We start from the raw sequence: 22,545 nt of genomic DNA, 5'->3' as shown, positions 1-22,545 counted from the left end.
TGGTTTAATTGCCTAAAAGAACAAACGACACTGACAAGAAACAAAACAAAACAAACAACCCTTAAAAACTATTAACTTACATATGTACAGGCACATATCAAAACGTCCCGGTAAAATTCATAATTCAACATGGAGCAAAATATATATCAGAACTTGAAATTCTTTACTGCCTCAGCCTCATATACAAGATATACTACAAGCTGGTGGACAGGATATAACTTTTCTTATAAGGATATAATCACGAGACCACAGAAATACTGTGCATAGCCACAAGAAAAGAGATGATAAATAACAGATTATGAAGACAGACAGTTAGCTGAAAGTGAACTCATCTCTTACTCTAGTGCATCAAATCCATTACTCTCATGGCAGAATGCAACAAAAGACCAACAAACTACACGTAGACTTCACATCTCCAAGCAGCTGTCAGTGCTGCGATGGACAGTGATCCTGATCGCTCGGATCTGTGCACTCGGCCTCTACAGGCAGGTGGCTGGTCGGGATGCCCACCGGAGTACGGACCTTTCTTATGGGGCTGAAACTGCGTGGAGATGAGCCTGGGGAGTGAGCGGGGGAGCGGATGGGGCGCAGGGGAGGACCTGGGAGGGGCTGAGGAAGAGGTTGTGCAAGAGGAGAGGGGCTACGGGGGTACCTGCGCGGGGCAGACCAGATAGGCCGCTCAGTTCTGTTGGAGGAAGGGGGAAGGACTGGAGCATAAGTAGCAGGGATGCTGATTTCTGATTGGCTGACAGTGTTGCCAGAACATTCTTCCAAACGCTCCAGAGTCTCCTGAAATGAGATGATGATACACGTGTGAAAGTCACCGTCACATGTTTTGGTTTAGTTATAATAATCATGTCAAGAAGCCAATATTTGTACCAGAACATTAGCTTTTTTTTTTTTTTTTTTTTACAACCATGAGGCTATGGATGGCAGTCTGTTGGTCAGTGCAGCACTTGAATGAATCCTAATAACTTTGAGGATCCCCTGACTTTACGTCCAGCTCCAGCACCAGCATTTTTTGGCTTTCAGGGAATTATTTGAAGAGTTTGCAAAAACAGATAACTCTATTTTTGTAGATTTTCAGAAAACGTATTTTTTGTTGTTTGCTTGAGATAATATCAAACTGAAGTTGAGTGAATTTGACTCAGTAGAAATGAACTTAAGTTTGATTGTTATTGTCTCAGGCAGACGGTGGAAAAGTGGGTTTTCTGAAGGTTTGTGAAGATAGAGTTATCTGTTTTTGCAAATGAACTCTTTATTTTGATAACCGATTAGCATTCTCATTGTTTTTTCAGTGATGCCACAAGGAAGTTAATGTTTGTGCACTGAGCTGTCGTACAGACGTTCATAGTTTCTGCAGGAAGAACAGCTTTCACGGTCATTTAATTTTTCATTTAGCTCCATCAGGCTGAGTCAGTGATTTATATAGCACATTTAAATTAACAGCTGGTGACCCAAATAAGATTTAACAAGACTGCTGAGGCTGCAAATTTGCAAATAAAGACCCTAAACAGTTGTTTATAATGTAAATTAGCCCGAGTAATCTGAATATTAAAGTTAAAATCGTAGATAATCATGTTAAATGCTAATTTACCAGACTAAATTCAATAGCAAGGTTAAATCCCTACAGTATTATTGATTATGGAAGTTTACTTGACTAAATAAAAAATGTAAAACTGCTGTACTTTGAGCTGATTAGCAAATGTTTGCATGCTAGCATATAAAAGACGGATGGGGAACATAATACATTATACCTGCATGACTTCACAATTTTTCTGTGTTCCTTCTGAGCGTGTTTTTATGCTGACGTCTACCAGAGCCTCTGACATGGCTGGAAACTGTTGCATTTACTGTTGCAAAGCTGCTAAATGGAAATTTTTAGATAAAGGACTGACTTACGTCTTCGTTGAGAACATAAAGAGGCATGGGACTTCTTCGACCAAGTGTGGTTGGTTTAGGTACAACATCAACTGCAAAAGATGTGTTATCGTACTGATTGACATTCTGATCACAATTTAAGTTTGTAATTTGCGTTGCATGACATGTTTTTACAGCTGTTCCTGTTGCTCACCATCATGGCCGTTTTCACTTTGCTCCACATAGATGGGAGCTCTTTGGGGGACAGGTCGGTGCTTCTTTCTGTGACAGAAAAATGAATCAAAACATAAGAAGCAAACAAACAAACCAACAGAAAAAACACACCTAAAATTTGGCACTGAGGGACCTTTCATTCAAGCTACAAGTCACCGTTCACTGTCATACTACCACCAAATGTCCCTGGTGTTACATTATAGCGACACAGCTGAGCTACTTGAGATTCTAGCCACATCCTTAAGTGCAATATCAAAGCCAATGAAAAAGAAAGAGAAGGGGAGAGAAAAGAGGGGAAAAGAGAAGGAGGTAAAAGAGTGGGCCTTACTTGGAAGGTTTCCAACAGGCACACACTGTCACCAGGGTGATTAGGAGGAATATGCCCCCGGTGGACAGGATGATGTATAGCGAGCTCCGTCCTAAACCCGAGTGATACAGAGAAGTAGACAGGAAAACAAAGAAGGAAAGAATAAAAGCGAGAGGTTTGTGTCAGTAACACTCTGACTGAACTTTTGTTTCACATATAGAAACGTCACATTTTTAATAAAACCTTTGCCAGTCTGTTCCTCTTCTCCCCCCCTCCTCCCGGTTTGCAGGATTAGATGAGGTTGCAACTTCAAGGAAATGAAACACGGCATAGGTTTGTACTTCGCTCACCAGGTTTTGAGTATGTTGGAATGAATAGTGAGCAGTCATGCAGCACATTAAGGTAGTCACTTTGTGCCACGCTGCTGTGCATGCAGAGGGAACAGAGAGCAGTCTGAGGGCCTGTAGCTGTCTCTTCATGCAGCACATCAGAGTACAGCAATAATGAAGTCAGGATTACTGAGGTCCACTGAGGCAAAGCGTCCTCCCCACCTGCCTTCTTTTTCTTCTCTCTCCTCATAAATAACTGTCCATTCATTGGATTAGAACTGCCTCTCCCTCTCCCTCAGCCCGACATGTGGCACTACACTGGCGCCCAGTGACTGCCGCTCTGAGCCAACTCTGTTACAATCACTGCCTGGATTTGCGCTCGTTGTAAACAACATTGTTAGGGAGGCCGGCGTGCTTGTGTACGGGTCAGCCTGAGATGATAATTGCTTCTGCTGGCTGCTGAAAATAAATGGAGGGTTTGTGAACAATGAGATGAAATATGCATAATTTTCACTGGGCACATATTTGGAAATTTGCTGGGAGTGCTGACAGGAATAATTACACCTAAAAACCACCAGTGGAATGTAAGAAAAGTATATTTACTCATTTAAGTACAATTTTGAGTACTTTGCATTTCGACTTTAAATCCGAATCCATTTCAGAGCTAAAAATCATAGCATTTTACTTTTCTACACGATTAAAAAATACTGGGGCTAGACAGAAAAAGTCAATATAATAGTTTCATCAATCTTTTTGATTTAGGACAATTTCTAATGAAATTATGTTCAACCAACAGACTACAATTAGGAATTGGCTTTTCTTCTGCGATCAAAGGTTTGTTAATTACAACATAATTAATAACTCGTGGCATAAACAAAAGTTTTTAGGTTGATTACTCCTAAAAATGAAGTTGTTCCAATTAGTATTTCCATGTTATTCAAAACATTTTTTTAAATGTTATGTATTTAACCCTTACATATTGTTTTGGGTCAAATTTGACCCGTTTTGACATTTGACAGCAGTAAAAATACCCCAAACGTCTTTTAGCCTGAAATTTGATGACTTTTCCTACAGTGATCCAAAATACATGAAAATGAAAATATTTTTAAATGTTATACTTCTGTCCAGGTGCTACAGTTTTTTTGTACACTGAGGGTGTTTTGGGTCAAATTTCACAAATTGGTGGTTCAAATGTGGTTCAAGGAAAATTGTAGTTTTAGGGAATCTTGAAACTATGAAACTGTAGAGGCCATGTGTTATATGTATTTTTTAAATCTACATTTATTGATGTGATGTCATCTATTTAGATAATGTTAATAGATCTGTAGTTTAACATTTGGTATAGAGACTTACTATGAGGGAATTCTTGACAGGAATTCTTCACATTATGATGCTACTGTACTACTGTATAGTACTGTGAAGGCATAAAATATGAACAGCGCGTAAGGGTTAATTACCATAATTATGAGCACAAGCTTTAAGTTGGAAAATGTGAAAAATAATCTTGGGATGGGACTTGAAATCCAGATGTCAAGGTGAAGAAAAAACATAGTTATCAAGCCAATTTGATTCAGTAATCTCAACCTGAATTTAGTCTTAAATCTACAAATGCAGAAATTTGAGTTTAAACTACATCAAATATTAAGTCAATGCAACATCATTATGTCAACCCAACCCATCAAAATAATGTTTGCAACTTAAGAGATTTATCAAAATCAGTAAATTGGAATTTTATCTTGTAACCATGCATTTAATAAGTTAAGGGAATCGGTCCTTTGAATTACTTTTTAGAGTCAAGTTACTTTGCAGATTAACATAATGCATTTTTATAGAGTAAACTACCTGATATCTCACCTAAAACATACAGTAAAAGCTGTTACAGGTCATTAGCATAGGTAATAAGACCATAATTGCACAATACATATAATAATATAACACCAACTAAAGACATTCAGCTTACTGAGCACTTTCACATTTAACACTTTAGGTACATTTTGATGTTAATAATTGCATTTGAATCCAAAGCTTTCCCTAGTAGTGGATTATTTCTACACTCTAGTGTTGCCACATAATACGTATTCTAAGTACTTCCTGCACATTTATCCTACCAGATGTTACTATACCATCATCTCCTCATTCTTAATGTCAACTTGTATAACTTAAGATCCTACCAGTGTAACGTGCCACCTACTGTAGACAGTGAGCTTGACAGGGATGCTCTTCATGTTGCTGATGGGGTTTTCCACAGTGCAGATGTAAACGTCGTCATCTGACATCAGGACGCGTGAGATGGTCAGCACCTTTTGGTCATGTGAGAGCAGCAGTCGCGAGTCATTGCTCAGCACCTTGCCTCCCTTCAGCCAGCCATAGACGGGCTTTGTGCCGTTATCGTGGGAACAGTGGAGGTTGAAGTACTCGCTGTACTCCAGGACTGAAGAGGCCATCATCTGGATGTAAGGTTTGGAGACAGGAACTGAGGAGGATGACAGGACAAAGACACAGAGGGGGCTTGAGATTTAAATTCAAAACATTTGAGAGGGTGACGGGCCTCTTGTTATTTATGAACAACTGATGGGTGCAATCAAAGTTAGCGTCTTTAAAAGAACACCACCAAGACTGTGAATAACTTTGTACAATTCCCTTAAAAAAGTAAACTACAGAACTAGAGATAAAGTCTGTCTAAGCAAGATAATGTACACTGCAAAAAGAAATCTGTAACAAAAGCTATAAAATCTGTGAAAATAATAGAATATGTCTGTAAAGATATTTTTTGATGCTTTATATACAGTAAAACAGTATCATTTTATGGTAAGTAATTGCAAAAAAAAAGGTAAAACACACAAAATAACAGTTCAAGTTTATTTACCTTTCTCAATCCTTAATATATTATATATTTTTCTTTCAAATAATGGCAAATATCTGAAAAATAGCTATTATTTATTTATTTATTTATTTATTTTAATGACTTTATGATAAAACATTGTAAAAGAAGAAATTGCCATTTGCAAAATACAGATTTTTGTTGAGGAAATTATTCAAGTTTTGTCCTGTTTTATTTAAGGGTTTTATTAACACTTGATGAACACTTAGTTCTGCAATTTAACAATTCGTATCTGTATTTTACCAAACAGGAAAAATCTGTAAAATGACAGTTAAAAATTATTTAAAATAATTTAATCCTTGTCATCACATTTTTAAATGTATTTATTTGTTTGAAATATCTGCAAAACAATGCTATTTTTTGCTCATTTAAATCAGGAACACTTGGTTAACACAACTGAGATTTACATATAAATGATTACTTTTTAAAAATGATTTTAGCAGTTATTATCTGTAATTTCACAAAACAGGGAGAAGCTGTACAGTAACAAGAGTAAATTGCTAGAAACCCCCCCAAACATTGCAGTGTTCAGCTTTTACAGTGTGTTTTCAAATTGTATCGATTTTCTTTTAGCTCATAACTCCTCCTCAGTGTCCTGCCCTGATTGCTCAGATGTTCTGAATCATCTGAACAGCCAGCTCTCTTAAAAAGTGAGTAATTCTGTATACCGTCCACAGTGAGCTCAATGTAGTGCTCTCCAGTGAAGGTGTCATCTGTGATGGAGATTTCCACTTCATACGCCCCTTCGTCTGACAGCTGCAGGTTGTGAAGCAGCAGCGAGCCATTCTCAAACACCAGGATGCGGTTTCTGTACTCCGGCCTCAGGTTCCCTATGATGTCTGTTCCTATGGACTGTACAACAGTGACAGGTTTCACTTTGTCCCTCTTCAGCTGCCACTTAATGACAGGTTTGTCAGAGCTGCTGCTGGAGTAGCTGACTGATAAGAGGGCCTCCTTGCCCACTGTGCCCCTCACCACCTGGGCTTGGCTGGTCACATTCACTCCGGACACTTCACCTGTAAAAACGGCAAAGACGCACTGGTGAGAACTTGAACTAATAAGCAAATTAGAAAAGAATACAAGGAGGGTACAGTGTTGTTTAGGGAGACAGAAAGCAGTCACTTAGCAGCCTTTGATGCTCCGCCAACGAGCGGAGATCACAAACTGAGAAACAATGCAACAGCCATACAAATTACTGCAACGCTAATTAATACAATTACTGCCAGTGCAAACATGAATGAAAAATCAGAACCACAATAAGACAATGGTTTTGTGCAGCAGGGGTGGAAAATAACATTTACACGGTTCCAGATCATTAATTAGGCACTTTAATTTTACTGACATAGTGCTATTTGTGAGATTCGTTTTTCCTCCCTACACACAAGGCATTGTGTTTTGCATGAAAATATTGTACATATTCCTCTACTTGGTTTATTTTCTGCTTAAAAATGTGTTAACTTGAAATATCAATGGTAAAATTGTTAAAACTGAGTACTTTAACTTGTGACTCTTGGACTGTAGGCACATTTTATTTGCGCAGCTAATTGCTTTTAACAAGATCTCCACAGTCACCACTCACTATTAAGATGCAAGAGGTCATTAATTCTGAATATGTAAATGCTTGCACTTGACCTACATGTGCAGGAGGACCTTTTTTTCCAGACTTTATTCATTATTAGAATAGAAAAGGGGATCCTACAAGGGGGGATTCCACTGTTGTTTCCACCACTGCTTAAAACTTTGTGTTTCTGTATGAGAAAAATAATAAATAAGGGTCACTTTTTATCCACTTTTAACAACACTCATTTTGGATGTAAGTAAAACATTGAATAACATCCTGATTCTTTTTTTTATTTTTTATTTAAACAAGTGCTTTTTAAGTTGATTCTATCACAAAGGGCCTTCACTTTTTAGCTCTTGGATGTTTTTTCTTCTTTGCAGGCTTAGTGATCAGGAATTCCAGGATTTTTTTTGCCTTACAACACTCATTAGTCAGCTTATTGTATGCTTCGCATGCAAGCAAACTCACATGTGCACACGTTTGCTTTTACTCAGGTCCAAGATGTTAAGTCATGTCTTGATCCTGAATCTGTTTCTCAGAACCTTCCTCCCCCCCAAGGAATTCCTCACGACCTCTTGGAGTGAACAAGCAATACACTAATTTTGATTTGTGTCCCCCAGCTGTCCTTCACCTCCTGCAGGGATGCAGGAATAAGGTATTATAGTGAGAGACACATTTCAACTTTTATAGCTGCGCCTTGTCTAGGAAACCAAACACAGCAAAGCTATTATGTTCACAGTGGAGGTTCCTATAACTCAGCTGTAGCTGGACACATGGAGGTCTAAACATTGGCCGTGGGCCTGTGAGGGGCATCCTACTGTTCGGCCTCAGTGATGGAGAGATCAACCCAGGAGAGAGAGAGGAGAGAGGGACTCTGCACTGTTCACTATTCTTTGCAGTGAGGCAGTTAGTAGGGCATCGCCTCAATGCCGTGGTAACCATTTGGTCCGCCTGACAGGGGTTGCCAAGGCAATAAGACAAAGGGCATGATTGTTGAGACTAGTTTCCTCCCTTGAAAAGAGTGAGAGAGGGTTAGAGAGAGAGAGAGAGAGAAAAATTCTTTGTCACTGGTGAAGTTGGAGATAGACACAGGATCCAGTGATTCAAAAACCTAAACTGGCCTCGTTGGGTAAACTGGTTACATGGTACAATTTTGCAATCAAACCACACATTTTTTTAAACCGAAAAAAATCCTCACGTGAAAAAACTTTCGACTTTTGATCACTACTCGAATGAACTCAACCGAAGCTTCCCACGCACAAAAGCAGGCCCAATTCAACAGCTCTCCACAGAACTTTTTTTTAATCATCACACTTAACCTATATGTCCCCTTCTTACACACCTTCAATGGCCTCTCCAGGCTCCTTTGAGCTTAAAATGGGAGTTCAATATTGAGCAGTACCCGTGAACGAATCCATTGTGCTGCATACCCATTGAACACAAGGACAAGAAAGAAAAGCATCTGCGATGAACTTAACCTGGATTAGCTTTATTTCAATGAGAGCAAGGATGTGAGTTTTGCTCTGGTGTCACAAAAATAAAGTATTCAAACAAAGTAGTCCAGTATATGAACACACTAATTAAAAAAAGATAATGACAGGATTTCTAACTACTGATAAAAGGCCCAGCCAGGCTTTTCTTAGCTTATATTGATAAATCTGGCTATTTCAAAGTCAATTCCACTTGATTAGACGTGATACAACACATAGCAACCTCTAGGAGTTTTCTCACCATCTTTCCACTGCATATGAAAACAGATGTTTGGACTTACCTGTGAAGAGGAGGAGGAGGAGGAGGCCAAGGAGCGTCAGTAGCGGAGGAATGTCAGTGAAACTGTCGTCTGTAGAGGAGGGCTTCCTCTCCACCTTCATCTTGTGTCCTGGGCAGAGTCTTTCTCCCACTTAGTAAGCATGGTTTATCCACCCTGGGCACGTCTCTGCGGCTCAACACTCTCCCCACCGCCTGCTTGCCTGCAACACTGGCCTCTGCCTGGTCACACTGAGCCCCACTCTGCTCACAGCACCCCAGTCACGGCCAACAACAGCCAACTGTGTGTGTGTCTGTGTGTGTGTGTTCATGTGAGACAGAGACATAGTGTAGATGAGCTCCTCTTTTCCACTCCACGTTGCCCTTTCAAAAACAGAGCTCAAAGAAAACAGTGTTTGCTTTTTTGGGGGGCAGTTATTTATCTTAAAGTGTCTTTTACTATTCAAAGATTGTAAAAAAAAAAAAAAAAAAAAAGTATTTTTTTTGTAAGTAAACCATCTGAGCTTTAAATTCAATATGGAGTTGCGCTACTTTGCACAAAACCCCTGCTGGGAAGAAATTCTGTGCTTCAGCAGGTCTAAGAGGAGCCCACTTAAAGCTCTGAAATGTCTGAGATTGAAAAACCACTCATTCCCCCCCCTTTGGCCCACTTTGTCACATTGTGTAAACTCCTCTCTGAACTGGAGCCTCGCAATAAACTCACAATTTGTCACTTAGCAACCAAAACCTGGAGCTGAGCCGCCGACAGAAGCATCAAGCCTGGAAGCATTTTGTTTTCTTCAACACCATCTCAGACGCATGATCCTCTGTATTGCACCTGTCTGAGCGCAACATAACGGGGAAAAAACAAATCGAGAGTATGCACAAAAAGATGGACTTGTATCTACTTTGTCCTCTAGGTGGCGCAGAAGCTACGTAAAGACAGTGAAGTGGTGGAGGAGAAATCAACAGCAGGAAAGAACATTTAAGGAGAGGCTGCCAACAAAAGTGTTTTTTGACATTTAAATTGTGGCTTGTATATCACTCCACTTTAGCTCTCTTTATCGCCTGTCATTTAAATATCCAATATGCATGACAAAAAAAAAAAAAAAAGGAGAGCAACACGTGAGCCAAAAGTTGAACAAAAGGAAAACATCAGGTGCTTTTCAGAAAAGAAAAACAACAACAAAATAAAACAATAGAAAGACAAAAATGCATAATTATAAAAAGCCAAATTTGGATTTTGGTGCTGCAGATCTTTCTACTGACTGCCAATCTGCCATGGGATTTCTTGTGAGCTTGGCTGTCACTTTTTATTATATCAGACAAGACGCCAAGTATAAAAGGCCCATATGTTTCATCAATCTTTTCTCTGTTTATTTTGGAGATTAGTTCGCATGCACTGATGAGTCACTTGCATTATAAGTCATCTCATCCACTTTTAGAAAATCTTTTGTTCTGAGTGTTTTTTTTTTCTCTTTTCTTCTTTTAAGAGCATTTTTGTGTTGGACGACAAAGGGGAGGTTTTATGCAGAGGAGGAAGCGTGGTCGACAGGGACTGTGGGAACTGCAGCTGCCGGCCGGAGCTCTCCCAGGGCTCACAGTCCTGTGTAGTGAGCCATCAAAGTCGAACCTCTCCCCTCCACCTCTGGCCTCTCTAAAAGCAGCACCTCCCTGTTCCTCTCATCTTCTAACACGCTCTAAATCAAGCCGGACACTTTGCAAGTCAGTGGAGAAAGAGAGACGGGGAACAGACTGAGCCTGTGTGTCTCGGTCAGTTTGGGCGAACGTGTTATGACAGAAACCATTGTCACGTTTGGTCCACAACACGACTGATGTCATCCTCGTGAACACTAAGTGACAAAATGTGTCTTTGCAGTCTGTGACACATGAGGCTGATATCCTTTGATGTATTTGTCTTTGGACAGGGATTGCTTTATTTTATGGTGATTTACTACCAGGTGTTGCTTATGCAGCTGTGGCAGTAAGGTCCAATAAAGTTATTTATATCCTCTCATTATTTCCTCAGTTGTGTAACCTACTTAGTACAAAAAAAAAAAAAGCCATCTCTCCTAAGATGGCGAGGCCAGTGGCATAACCACTGGAAAGAAGATAATTGCGCCCCCTGCTGTTTGTCCTGGCTTATTCATCTCTAATTATCACCCAGGAGACCAAGGAGATCTTTTCTCACTGACAAGCTGTCTGAGAATTAGAATGAACCAGCCAAGCAGATATTCGCTATGATCTACTCCTGAAATAGTCCAGGTTCTGCTTAATAAGTTGTTCAGGGAGCGGACAGAACTATTTCTCTCTGGTATGTGAGAGGCTACCATGTGTTTTACAAACTGGCTCACATGATGATCTATTAATACTGTGACTTACATGAAATCCAGGGTCGTTTTTTTTTTTTTTTGGAAAACCTGTCTTTTCCCTCACTTTTAGAATTCAATCTAAAGCACAAAGTGGGTGTTGTGCTATGTTTGGAGGTGTGCAGAATATTGATTGTTCACCCACAGTCATTAAAGAGACAGGAGAACGTGGCCATGGCACCTTCGGGACTGAGTAGGAGAAAAGAAAGAACAGGTCCATGTAAAACCCATAGAGGATGCGTTTGAGATTGTGGTGGAGGAGGAATGTCAGCCTGAGAAGGAAGTGTTTGCACTCTGGCTTTGCAAAACCACTGCAAGCAAGATCTTGCTCGTCCTATCTCTACAGCTGGTGACACAACCAGCGATGTGCGTGTGTGTCACAGCGAGAATGAGTGACTTGAGTGGGATCAGCATGCTAAAGTATGGGTTGTGTTTTTCCTGTGTGAGAATGCATGTGCAGTTTGAGTTTGTGCAGTGTGCTGTGTGGCTCAGATGTGTGTGGGTGGGCTGAGTGGGAGCACTGGGAGACTGAAGATGCTCTATCCTGTTTCTCATAACGCGAACAAGACTGCCTCGGCAGAAGAAGCAAAATTGTGTTGTTCTTTTGTGATTCAAACAGCCTTATTGCAATACGGCGTGTATTGTAAAAAAATACTCGACAGGTACAGACGTCACTCGGTGGTGGAAATGTTTATGATAATGCACCTGTTGATAGGCAGGAAACATTTTGCAGCTCTGTGCGTGTAGCCTCCGAAACTGTGAGCAATTTAATTATTTAAATGGCCTTATCTAATAGATATTATTAGTACAAATCTCAATTAATTTGTCTGGAATAACTGGCAGCTACAGCTAAATATTAGAAATACAGTTTAACGTTGTGAATTATTCATGAGATTTCTTGTGTAAGAGAATCACTGATGAGACAAAACATTGTTTCAGCTTCATGGAAACCTGCTCTCTGCAATTAGCAGCCCTACTTACACTGCAGAAAAAAAAAAGAAAAAAAGGAGCGGGCTCCTGTAATGCTGCACAAAAAACACTTAGTTTTTACCCTTTTCTCCAAGGACAGAGATGGAGGTGGCACAAAGGCTACCGTTTGCAACAAACACATCCTTGAATTAATGACGTTTAAAACAGACATTTCACTGTATATTTAAGGTGGATTTATTAGTGTAATGCCATGACTCTACACCAAAATTCAGCAAGGTACTATTCAGTTAGTTTTAAAGCATGAAGGCTCTACAAACTCTGACAATGGAATTCTACACACCTGATTTTAACATAAGTCAAACAAGAAAAACCCACCAACACAACAACAGAGCATATAGAACCAATGTCTTATAAGGTAAAGCTGTACCAAATGCATCTGGAGAGAAGTGTAATTACTGCATGCTTACTGTTGTGGAAGATCAGATTTATAGAAAATGCTTGAAAATGTGAAGAGAACTTACTAATGTGCTCGAAAAGATAATAAATAAATAGAACATTCATAGCTACTTCTCTTTTGATGTTTTAATCATTTTGTAAGCAAGTCAAATAGATAAATAATAGTCAAGATACAAGCACATCAGGAAACAATGCAAAATAACATATAGTTTAAGCCACTAGTCACCAAAAGTGATGCATACAAGGTTTATACACAGACGGTATGAACTGATCCATCCAAAAAAAGCCCTGTTTAGCATTTAGAGGACATTCATTTTCACATTCACAGATCATCATCTAAAAACTAGCACACTACCAGAAGTTTCACAAGTACATGCAGTGAGTTGCAAATTCTGGGTCAAAGACATCCGTACTGATGAGGCTGCTGAAGAAGCAGAGAAGGAGTGTTAAAGTTCACAAAATTCACATAACACGCCCTCAAAAAACTGTTCATTGTCTACTGCTAATTTGTGTGAAAAAAGAAAATGACTCCTGGGGTAAAAAGGTGTGCCTGAAAGCCAGCCTAGCCAGCGTATGCCAGCCATCTCTCACTACCTTGCTTCCCGTCTTTCTGTTCATCCAGGTCAGGACAGGGGCGTCACTGTTCTGGCACAGATGTGTCGTCTCTCTCTACTGCCCCCGATCTTCCTGTCTCTAAAAACAGAAATAGGCAAGGCACAGTTAAGCACCGCAGAACATGGAAAGAACAGTTTCTGTATTCGCAAATGTGGTCAAGGTTAAAGGATCGTCGCAAACTATGAGGACACTTGTGGGTGGATCTGCTAAGAACTGTATGCTATCAATGAAAGATTCATTTTTTTTTAAGAAAGATGAATCTTTCTATGTGTATATACTTAACAGAAATGACTCTATAAGTTTTAAAGCACAGCGGGACCTAATTTCCTATGATGGCTGACATAATTGATGAGCACTTGTGTTGTGAAAAGGGGGTCTCCCCCAATGGGAGGTGCTCGGGATGCTCAGTTCCAGTCCGACAGGTCCATTAATTCTGCTCGGCCCTTTGAAGCATATACTGTACCTAATGCACCTGGAGCTATAAATACATCTCCTACATAGGGATACACGGCAGCCAGCAACTGGGTTAGCCAGAATCATTGACGTAGATCCCTTGTGCCAACAACGTCCCCAAAGAAAATTCTGCTTTGTCTTATAGGTAAAGGTGAAATTTGGAGACTTTATCTTTTCACAGAACCTGTGTCATCCACATTTCTGGTGGTTTAAGTTTAAAAAAAAAAAAAAAAAAAAAAACTCAAAAGATTTTGTGGGAGCTTTCTAAATTTTATGTTGTATTGCTGTCATCTGCTCAAATGCTTAGTTTTGGGTCTGTAAAAGCATAAAAGCAAATCTAAATGCAACCTTTCCTTGTGGTGAAACAGTCCCCACAGTTGCAGAAAATAAAAACTGGTAAATGCTGTGATAATGTAACCTGACATTTTCCAAGTAAACTGAACTCCGACAAACATCTTTTGTCTCCAGTGATTTAGCAGCACATCTAGAAGCAGATCCCCTTTAACGGAAAAATTAATTGAAAGATTCAATCATCTGTTGCTGTAGACCCTATGGGGTAATTAAATGAGTCACTCAGTTATGTATTGCATTAATCACACTTGGGTTAAGCCATAAGGGGCTCTAATAGGTGTATTTAATTATGTATAGCATTTAAATGGATTCTTTTGCTGCTGTGTAAAATGGGACATCAGTTTATGTTGCTTCATTATTATGCTCAAGTGTTAGGCTGAGAAAAGACTAATGCTCTACCAAGCAGCATGCAGGACAGGCTTTTAAACATCAAACTAGCACTTTGCCTAATTTGCATATTATTTCTAGACTTAAGAAGCTCTCTATGGTCAAATAAGTTACTTAAGTTCCCCAACACTTACCTTAGGTCATCTAGTGCGGCTACAGCTCCTGATGGGAGCCTCTCTTACCATAGTCACTAGCCATAATGCCCTCTTTACTGGCATTATGGGACTTATCTTATCCCTTGGTTCTACACCACTGACCTGAGTCCCCCTGGCTGCCGTTGAGCACATCCCCAGTGCTGCTCACCTCCTCCCCCTCTGCTTTGTCCTCCGGCTTCATCTTCTTGCGGGTCATGTGGCCACGGAACCCAGCCTGGATCTTGGCGGCAGCCCTGTTGGCCTCGGGGTCATCCAGAGGAATGTCCATGATGTCCTCCTCCTCTTGGGGCCGGCTGCACTCCTCCTGTTGATGGACCACAAGGTAGTAGCTGATCGCAGTGGGAGAGCAAATGACATGATCATGCAGGGATGTTTTCTTTATGAAACGCTGCGAAAGTCTCAGACTGTATATACCATTTTTTGTGACGTTAACTGTAAAGGAGTTTGTTTTTTGTGCTTGCAGAGTGGCTCGCCCCTATTTCATGACTTCAGTGGAGTTCTCAGGAGGTCAATACCCCACTTTCACTGCTTTTTCCTCGCTCTTTCTCCTCTCGTCATGAACTGTACAAAACACTGCTGGTTTGAGTCAGTCTGTTTTGTAGTGGGTTACCACTGTTCACCGTTTTTATTTTTATTTTTTACTATAGGAAAGGTTGAGAAAAGCCACAGAATTTGACATTTAGCAGAACTACGGATTTCAAAACTGAGCAATAATCGCACAAAGAAACCAGGTTGGTGTACAAGATTGCTGCATGTTGGAATATTTAAAAGGTATTTCGTACACTTTCAAACAAACTGATTTCATAGTTGAAAAGGGTTAGGCTTAAAGTAATCTCTCAGGGGAACAAAAAAAAAACAAAAAAACAAACAAACTTCTTGCTTTGCGACATTCGGCCAAAAAAGATGACCCAGCGAAAATATTGCTGCAGTCGCACCGGCTGCACATTTCAGACACTGAGAGGACAGAATCCGCCGTCCCAAAGGAAACGTGGGGTGGGTAGAAGAGAAATTCTGGCTTGTCACAAACTGTCAGTGGAACATTGCCAAGGCTGTCGACAAGTTATGTAAACACCAATTCAAATTGTGTGGCGAACACATATCAGCTACACCCCGTGCTTTGCTTATGGTAACAGACTGACATTTCACACAAAGGCAGCCCACTGAACGATCCCACTGTCATCCCACTGCCTCGCTGAAGCTGTGCATCATGTCTCCAGTGAAACCCCTCCAGTGTAGGAGTGTGACCACCCACCTGTTCAGCCAGCATTCATTAGCCTCTCTGTCTGACTGCTCACTGAGCAGCCAGATTCCAGCTCTTTCGCAGCAACAGAGATTCAGGGGTGCTGCACTGGATTTTTTTTTGGCAACACACCTTCTCAGGGGTCTGATTGTATTTATTGCCACAGGGGTCCTTAGACTGAATCTGACACAGACTGATTTGAAATATTCTGATGCAAATCTTAGGTCATATTATCCACTTCTGATGTAAATAGCCTTTAAAAAATAAATAAATAATAGGCCTGTAAAAAGAATCACTATTTGAGAGTCATAAATCCACATAAGGTAAATATTGCACTGTAATTGAACAGACAAAAAGAACACAAAGCAGTATGCTATACGAAGACAACCAAACACCAGCAACTAACATTAATAACTAACAAATTGTATTATCCAAATCTGAATCTACTGATAAAAATGAGAAGTGGTTAAAAATGTATTTTTAAAAAAAGTTAATCTGAAGCTTCTACTTACATTGTGACAGTCCATTTCTCACTCTCAGAGATGGCTTCAGTCTTCGGGTGAGTTGACCTAATATGACTTGTGCGCCTCAATTTCTATGTGGACCAAGCAAAGCTCTCTTTAAATGAGTCTCCGGTAAAATACAGATGCCTCACTGGCTCTTACTAACAATCACTGTATGTTCAGTAACACCCGCTCACGCACAGAGTGAGAGAGAGAGGAAGAGAGAAAGAGGGAGGGAGAGAAAGAGAGACCTCCTACAAACATAACAGCATGTGTTCCATCTTTTCAGGCTCATTAAGGTTGCTGACCTACTGTGTTCATTTTACTGTTATAAACCTTTAACAGACCTCAACGTTCACAGAGTGCAACCTGAAGACCCAACTAACCGAAACAGGCACATCTGCGCATTTCTCTTTCAGCCATTTAAAGTTCGGACCATTTTTTCACAGGTGAAACTCATGCAGTCTCGATGTGAATCAGAGAAAAGGGACTACCGAATGCATCGAGCATCATGAAAACTCACAAGTTGCAGTGTTACAATAATAAACTCCACAAATAAACACAAATGACCAACATAGAAATACTATGGAAAAGCCAGATGGTCAGAAAACAATAATTGCTGACTTTCAAATTCCACTAATAGTGTGAAAATAAAACTGTGTAAGCATCTTGGACTATTTTACACTAGGAGGTGTTATAAATTTATTAGAGGCAGAGTGAGCTAACAGCCCTCTCCATCCCTCTGATCCCAGCTGGTATGGCCGCCCACACTCCTCTGCCAGCCTCAGAGACAAGACGGAGAGAGAGAGAGAGAGGGAGAGAGAGANGAGAGAGAGAGAGAGAGAGAGAAACAGAAAACATCCATTTATCTGAGTTATATCTCTGACATTAATGCACTCCTGCTGCTTTGCTAACCATTCAAACAGTTAAGTTATGCACACGCCTGATTCCACCGAGCTGGCTGGCTTTATCAATCAGTTCACTTTGTTTATTTATGGAGAATTATAATCACTGTGTAATTAAATCTGCTTGCAATGAATCATTAGACAGTTAGTGCCATGTTATCTTCATCATTAGTGTATCTAACACAGTAATAATCCACTTAAGATAATTAAGGAATAGGAATATCACTGTGGGCACTTGAAGGCAGAGAATTAAAGGCGTAGAAGTTAAAAAAAAAAAAGGCAAGGCATCTGCGATAGTGCTGCTACTTCACTGTTAGAATAGATGGCCTACATACTGTACAGTTTTATAGCGGTTTTGTTTCAGCTGAAATAAATGCTACCATTGAGTAAGCGCATAACAAAAAAACACAGAAAGTGATATTTTACTGTTTAATCAGTCAGGTAGAAACTGCTATTAAAGGTAGATTACTGATACAGAGGGTGCCTAGCAACTATCAGCATCACCATCTCCTATTAATTCCATGACGACACTTAGAGAGAGCAGGATGGTGAGGGGTTACCATAGTAACATTCTCAGTACCCCTTCCTACACTCCCTCCCTGTGTGTTTGGAGCTCTCTTGGTCCAGACAAATCAGACGAGGCTAACTGTGACAGCAGTGAAGATGTTAGAGGCCTAATTCACAAATTGTTTCGTCAGTCTTTTATGATGATAGATCACCGAATCAAGTATCAATCTGCGGAGGCTGCAGAGGCTCCCGAGAGGAGCGTTGATCCGATGCTAAAAAAGCTGCTGTATTACAGTTTTTATGAGCATGTGGGGAGGGGGGGAGTGAAAGCTCATATTTTGACACAGACGGATATTAGGCTCAACTTTGAGACAGAAATTTCTGTACATTTCAGTTAAGGTGATAGTCAATGACAACCACCATACGTCATCCGGAAAATGAACTATTTTGGAGATATTTTCAATCACCTACCCCCAGAGAGTCCAGGGGAGGAAAAAAAAAAAAAAGGCCAGTGTTGATCGGGCTCGTCCTTGAAGGGTTTATTTATATAGGCTACCTGAGACAGGAATGGAAGCAGAGCAGACTGTAGCCTACCTAAAGCCATCTCTGTCTCAAACATTTAGCCTCAGTCTGCTGATGAATGTGTAGGAGATGAAGTGAGATGATACAGCGTCTGTTATATTCAATTCATGGCACCAAATGGTAAACACTCGGGGATATTTTATCAGTGTAATAATGTTCATTTAGAATTTTGAGGCATAAAAGAAATGTGCGAAATAAAAGGGATGACTCATCTTTCGCATTCAGCACTGAGAAGAATAATTGCAATTACCTTTTCGCTACTCTTGTCTGCAGGCTCTGTGGTGTCCTCTACCTCGGGTGGCTTTTCCTCTCCTTGGAGGCCAGAAGTTGACCAATCAGCACCACGAGAAAGGCTGATGTTCTCCTCTCCTTGCATTATGTCACTTTCCTCGTGTACTTCAGAATCAATCATTCCTTCTGTAAGTTCCTCTGTGTCCTTTGATGTGACCTCTTTTTCTTCCACTGTGCCCTCTGGCTGTGACTCTACAAGTGTTCTCTGACTCTCCTCTGGAAGAAGTAGTGTGCCTTCCTCAAATCTTTCATTCTCTGCCACCATTCCAGTCATTGATGTATTTGACTGGGTTACTTGTGATGAATTATTTTTTGCCCCACCATCATTAATTTCTTGATCCTCCATCTCACTGCAACCTTCTGTATATATTTCTTCTTCATCTCCTCCCACTGCGTCTGTCGTCTCATCCTCTTTAAAATTAGGGTCATTTGACTGCGGCTCTGTTTCAGAATCCTCATTCTGGTGAGATTTTCTGTTGCTTATCTTCTCGCTATCTTCATTTCTACAATCACTTTTGTCGTCTTGGTTCTCCTTTTCTGTCTCAGTGGTGGGCTGATCTGATGAGCTGATGTTTTTAACCTCTTTTTCTTTCTTCTCATCATCATTGTCACTTAAAGTAGAGTCATTTGTGTGCACCCTTTCTTTCATTACATCGTATGCCTCATGCTGACTTTCCATTTCCTCTGCTTCAGAGTTAACATCCTTTTCGAATCCCTCTATTTCAGGTTTATGGTGGTCTTCTGTATCAGCTATATTTTGGCTTGTTGCACTTGCACTAAGCACCTTGGGCTCTTCCTCATGTTGCATTTCTAATATCTCAGTCTGTGAGACATCGACTGAACCCTCTTCCTCTGGCTGTTTCTCATTAATCTGCTGAGCCTCTGGAACATCTTCAAAGCTAATCTCAACCAAAGAATCCTCTTTTGGTATAATATTACCATCTAAACTTCCCTCAATATGAGCTAAACTTTCATGTGTTTTCCCAGAAGAAGCTTCAGTCTCTGTTCCTTCCTCCTCCTTTGTTTTTTCTGCCTGATCTTCTGCCTCTTGTTGGTTGCCCTCTGTGATTTCAGATTGAGACATTGCCGAATCTGCAACACTTTCCTCAGGCAGGGGTCTTAAACTTTCCTCCTCTTTAACAACAGCCGTATCATCTTCAGCTTCTCCTTTCATTGTTGTCTCTGTTCCTCCCAGCTCTGCAGCGCACACATCCACATCAGCAAGTCCAGAATATGGGAAAATCTCAACAGGTTCTGCAACTTCAGTATTTACCTCTACTTCTATAGTCTCCTTATCCACACCTTCAGTATCTTGTTTATCACCTCCTTCATCTTTTTCCACTCCTAGCTCCTGAGCACACACATCCACATCAGCAAGGCCGGAATATGGAAAAATCTCCACTGGTTCTGCAACTTCATCATTCTCCTCTTCTACTAGAGTCTCCTTATCGACATGTGCAGTTTCTTGTTCAACACCTCCTTCATCTTTCCCAACTCCTAAGTCCTGAGTGTGCACATCTTCATTTGAAATTCCTCTAAATGGCAACGGGTCAGTGGGCTCTAACTCAGACTGTGGTGTATTTTGGTCTGGAACAGAGCTACCTTCTGTTTCCTTAGCTGCCCTGTCTATTTGATCAACTGCAGTTATTGCTGTGTCTTTCTCCTCTTTTGTACCGCTCTGTTCACCTGACTGTATATCAGCATTTGGGAACCTGTTAAGTGGCTCCTCTTCAGAAAGTTCTGTTTCCACTGAAGTAGTGTGTTTCTCTGTAATGTTGAGTTTTTCTTCTTCATCTGTGCTTTCAGTTAAATCAGCCTTTTCAGATACATAGGGTTGTGCGGTGGAAAGATTTGAGGCTTCCGCTGAATGACTCGACTCGTCTTCAGGTTGAGATTCATCTGATTTTTCTCTAAAAAGTACAAAATAGCGTGAAAGAACTGATGTGAGTAATGCTGAATATGGCAAGAGACATTCTGAATGATAACAGTGTTGCTCTGTCAAAACATCACATTCAGCTGTAACCTGTGACTGTATTCCTGCAGCTGGCGGTCTCATCTCCATCAGTTCTGCTCTTTCTTCTCAACCTTGACACTGCAAATCTAACAGTGCTTTTAGTGCTGAGCTGAATCTCTGCACTACTTCCGGGCCTTTATTCCACAAGGTATTTTCACTTGAAAGGCTTTTTACTTGGAGCTCTCTGAAAAGTTGAAGCATGAGACTGGACCGCATTACACAATGACAACTTAATATATGCTGTTGCATTTTTGTATTAAATATATACATGACTTAAATAAATGCACAAAAAATATTTACTGACCTTTGAAAAACAACTACCTCTAGGAGAATGGAACAATTCATGTATATTAAAACCTCTACTAAGTGCCATTGCAATAATACATGTCTTTTATTCTTAAGTTATCTCTAAATCTGAGGCTGCACAGGTCTGATTTGTGGCCACTTTTCCTCACATTTGGTCCAGTACTTCTGTGATCTTTTTTGTTTCTGTTTGTCTCATTCTCAATAAGCATCAGAGAATCCATCTCACTCTCCATATTCAAGAAATCTATAAAGACACATCTTTTCAACACTGCCTACAACTAATAACCCATTTTCCTATATTTCCCTTTCTCCATTTTCTACATTTATCTTTTGTGTTCTTGCCTACTTTCTAAAGTATTTTTGAGTGTCTTGGAAAGCACTTTATAAGTATTATTATTATCATTATCATTCTGGTGAATTCACATCATAAATAATCCTGTAGGGTTTAAACCTTAATATTTAAACTTGCTAGGTAAATTTGCATTGTCACTGTTGTTTCTCTACTTCTTCTATTTTTATAGTTTTCTTAATCAGAACAAAAATGACAACCTTGTATACAGAAATAACCTCACACCAAATGACTCCAACAAACCTTTTAGTAATAAACATGAAAAAATAATGCTGTATTTTCTTCACTACTTGTCACTGCTCTGTCCCTCATGCTCATCCTCTCCCTCTGCTGATGATCCTGGCTGCACATTAAGGGAACACTCACTTGGATGTGGTCACTTCTGCTGGTGGTTCTTTTTCAGGACCAGTCTGGGGGATAAATACAACAAATCCATGACAGTAAGTAGAGAGCAATTGATAAACAGAAACAAAATGTGTAAGTATGAAGAGAACAGTGGCTTAAAACCAAAGTTTGTACTGCAGATTAATTTTGTACCTCAGAGGTGAATGCATGGTTGTTGTAGAACCTGTCCTCCAGTTTAGCAGCCCATTCACCAGGGTCCATGCCAGTCTCTGCCAGAAGAGAAAAGGAGGACAAATATTTGACAGCAGTCTATGGCATTTCATCACCTATAAAAGTTACAGTTACCTTCTCTTTGCTTGAGAAGAGTTTCGAAGTAGTGTGCAGCATATGTGGGGATGTCTTCTGGCTGGTCTCGCAGGACTTCTCGGGCCAGTCCCTCCAGGACGGCACCAAACCCTCGTGGGACCCGCAGGTGAGTGTTGGAGAAGGGCACTGACATTTTATTTGGAGGGGGGCTGTAACCTTCGTGACAGCTTGATTTGACTGGGAAAAATCGACATTTTCTCAGTAATTTGCTGAATTCCTGATGTGTAGCGTAGAAGAGGTGAGTAGCTAGCTAATACCTTCTAAACAACGTTAGCTTCCTCAGCGTTTGTACTTAAATATGGCCGCCACGCCACTTAAACGACAATTTCGAGTGAGATTGAAATAAATAAATAAATAAAATGTCACGACACAAGGAATTTCTTACCTGGAAGTACTTGCACTTCGTGTCCACCTTTAGCTACTCTTGAATGTTTGGCTAAATCTAACAACAGTAACCGCTGTGTTTTGTTGATGTCTGTTTCTAAGCAACGGATCTAACTACG

At 40.3% G+C, this 22,545-nt stretch overlaps 2 protein-coding genes across 2 annotated transcripts; both read right to left on the bottom strand.

The window, feature by feature from the left end:
• Positions 1 to 9: 9 nt before the first annotated feature.
• Positions 10 to 9,043, bottom strand: hepacama (hepatic and glial cell adhesion molecule a). Its single transcript, XM_008276308.1, has 7 exons — positions 8,944 to 9,043; positions 6,280 to 6,627; positions 4,922 to 5,203; positions 2,423 to 2,513; positions 2,075 to 2,142; positions 1,903 to 1,973; positions 10 to 789 (listed from the first exon to the last, which is right to left on the bottom strand). Exons 1-7 carry the CDS (start codon positions 9,041 to 9,043, stop codon positions 427 to 429), a joined length of 1,323 nt encoding a protein of 440 aa, XP_008274530.1. The 3' UTR covers positions 10 to 426.
• A 3,738-nt stretch (positions 9,044 to 12,781) lies between these two features.
• Positions 12,782 to 22,491, bottom strand: nrgnb (neurogranin (protein kinase C substrate, RC3) b). The gene is made up of 8 exons (XM_008276353.1): positions 22,428 to 22,491; positions 22,022 to 22,219; positions 21,869 to 21,945; positions 21,698 to 21,741; positions 20,349 to 20,572; positions 16,387 to 16,403; positions 14,737 to 14,938; positions 12,782 to 13,366 (listed from the first exon to the last, which is right to left on the bottom strand). Exons 2-8 carry the CDS (start codon positions 22,173 to 22,175, stop codon positions 13,311 to 13,313), a joined length of 774 nt encoding a protein of 257 aa, XP_008274575.1. The 5' UTR covers positions 22,176 to 22,219; positions 22,428 to 22,491; the 3' UTR covers positions 12,782 to 13,310.
• Between the last annotated feature and the right edge of the window lie 54 nt (positions 22,492 to 22,545).

This window comes from Stegastes partitus, unplaced genomic scaffold (assembly GCF_000690725.1).
Source record: "Stegastes partitus isolate 25-593 unplaced genomic scaffold, Stegastes_partitus-1.0.2 Scaffold69, whole genome shotgun sequence".
Classification (NCBI taxonomy): domain Eukaryota; kingdom Metazoa; phylum Chordata; class Actinopteri; family Pomacentridae; genus Stegastes; species Stegastes partitus.
This window is presented reverse-complemented; position numbering and strand designations above follow the sequence as displayed.

Excerpts from the sequence above, each read along its gene's own strand:
- hepacama (XM_008276308.1), bottom strand. The coding sequence starts at position 9,043 with ATGAAGGTGGAGAGGAAGCCCTCCTCTACAGACGACAGTTTCACTGAC. Across the intron at positions 1,974-2,074 it reads AAGTGAAAACGGCCATGATG|TTGATGTTGTACCTAAACCA; the intron begins GTGAGCAACAGG and ends CATCTTTTGCAG. Across the intron at positions 790-1,902 it reads TTTATGTTCTCAACGAAGAC|GAGACTCTGGAGCGTTTGGA; the intron begins GTAAGTCAGTCC and ends ATCTCATTTCAG.
- nrgnb (XM_008276353.1), bottom strand. The coding sequence starts at position 22,175 with ATGTCAGTGCCCTTCTCCAACACTCACCTGCGGGTCCCACGAGGGTTT. Across the intron at positions 21,946-22,021 it reads TCTTCTCAAGCAAAGAGAAG|AGACTGGCATGGACCCTGGT; the intron begins GTAACTGTAACT and ends CTCTTCTGGCAG. Across the intron at positions 13,367-14,736 it reads CGGCAGCCAGGGGGACTCAG|AGACAGGAAGATCGGGGGCA; the intron begins GTCAGTGGTGTA and ends TTCTGTTTTTAG.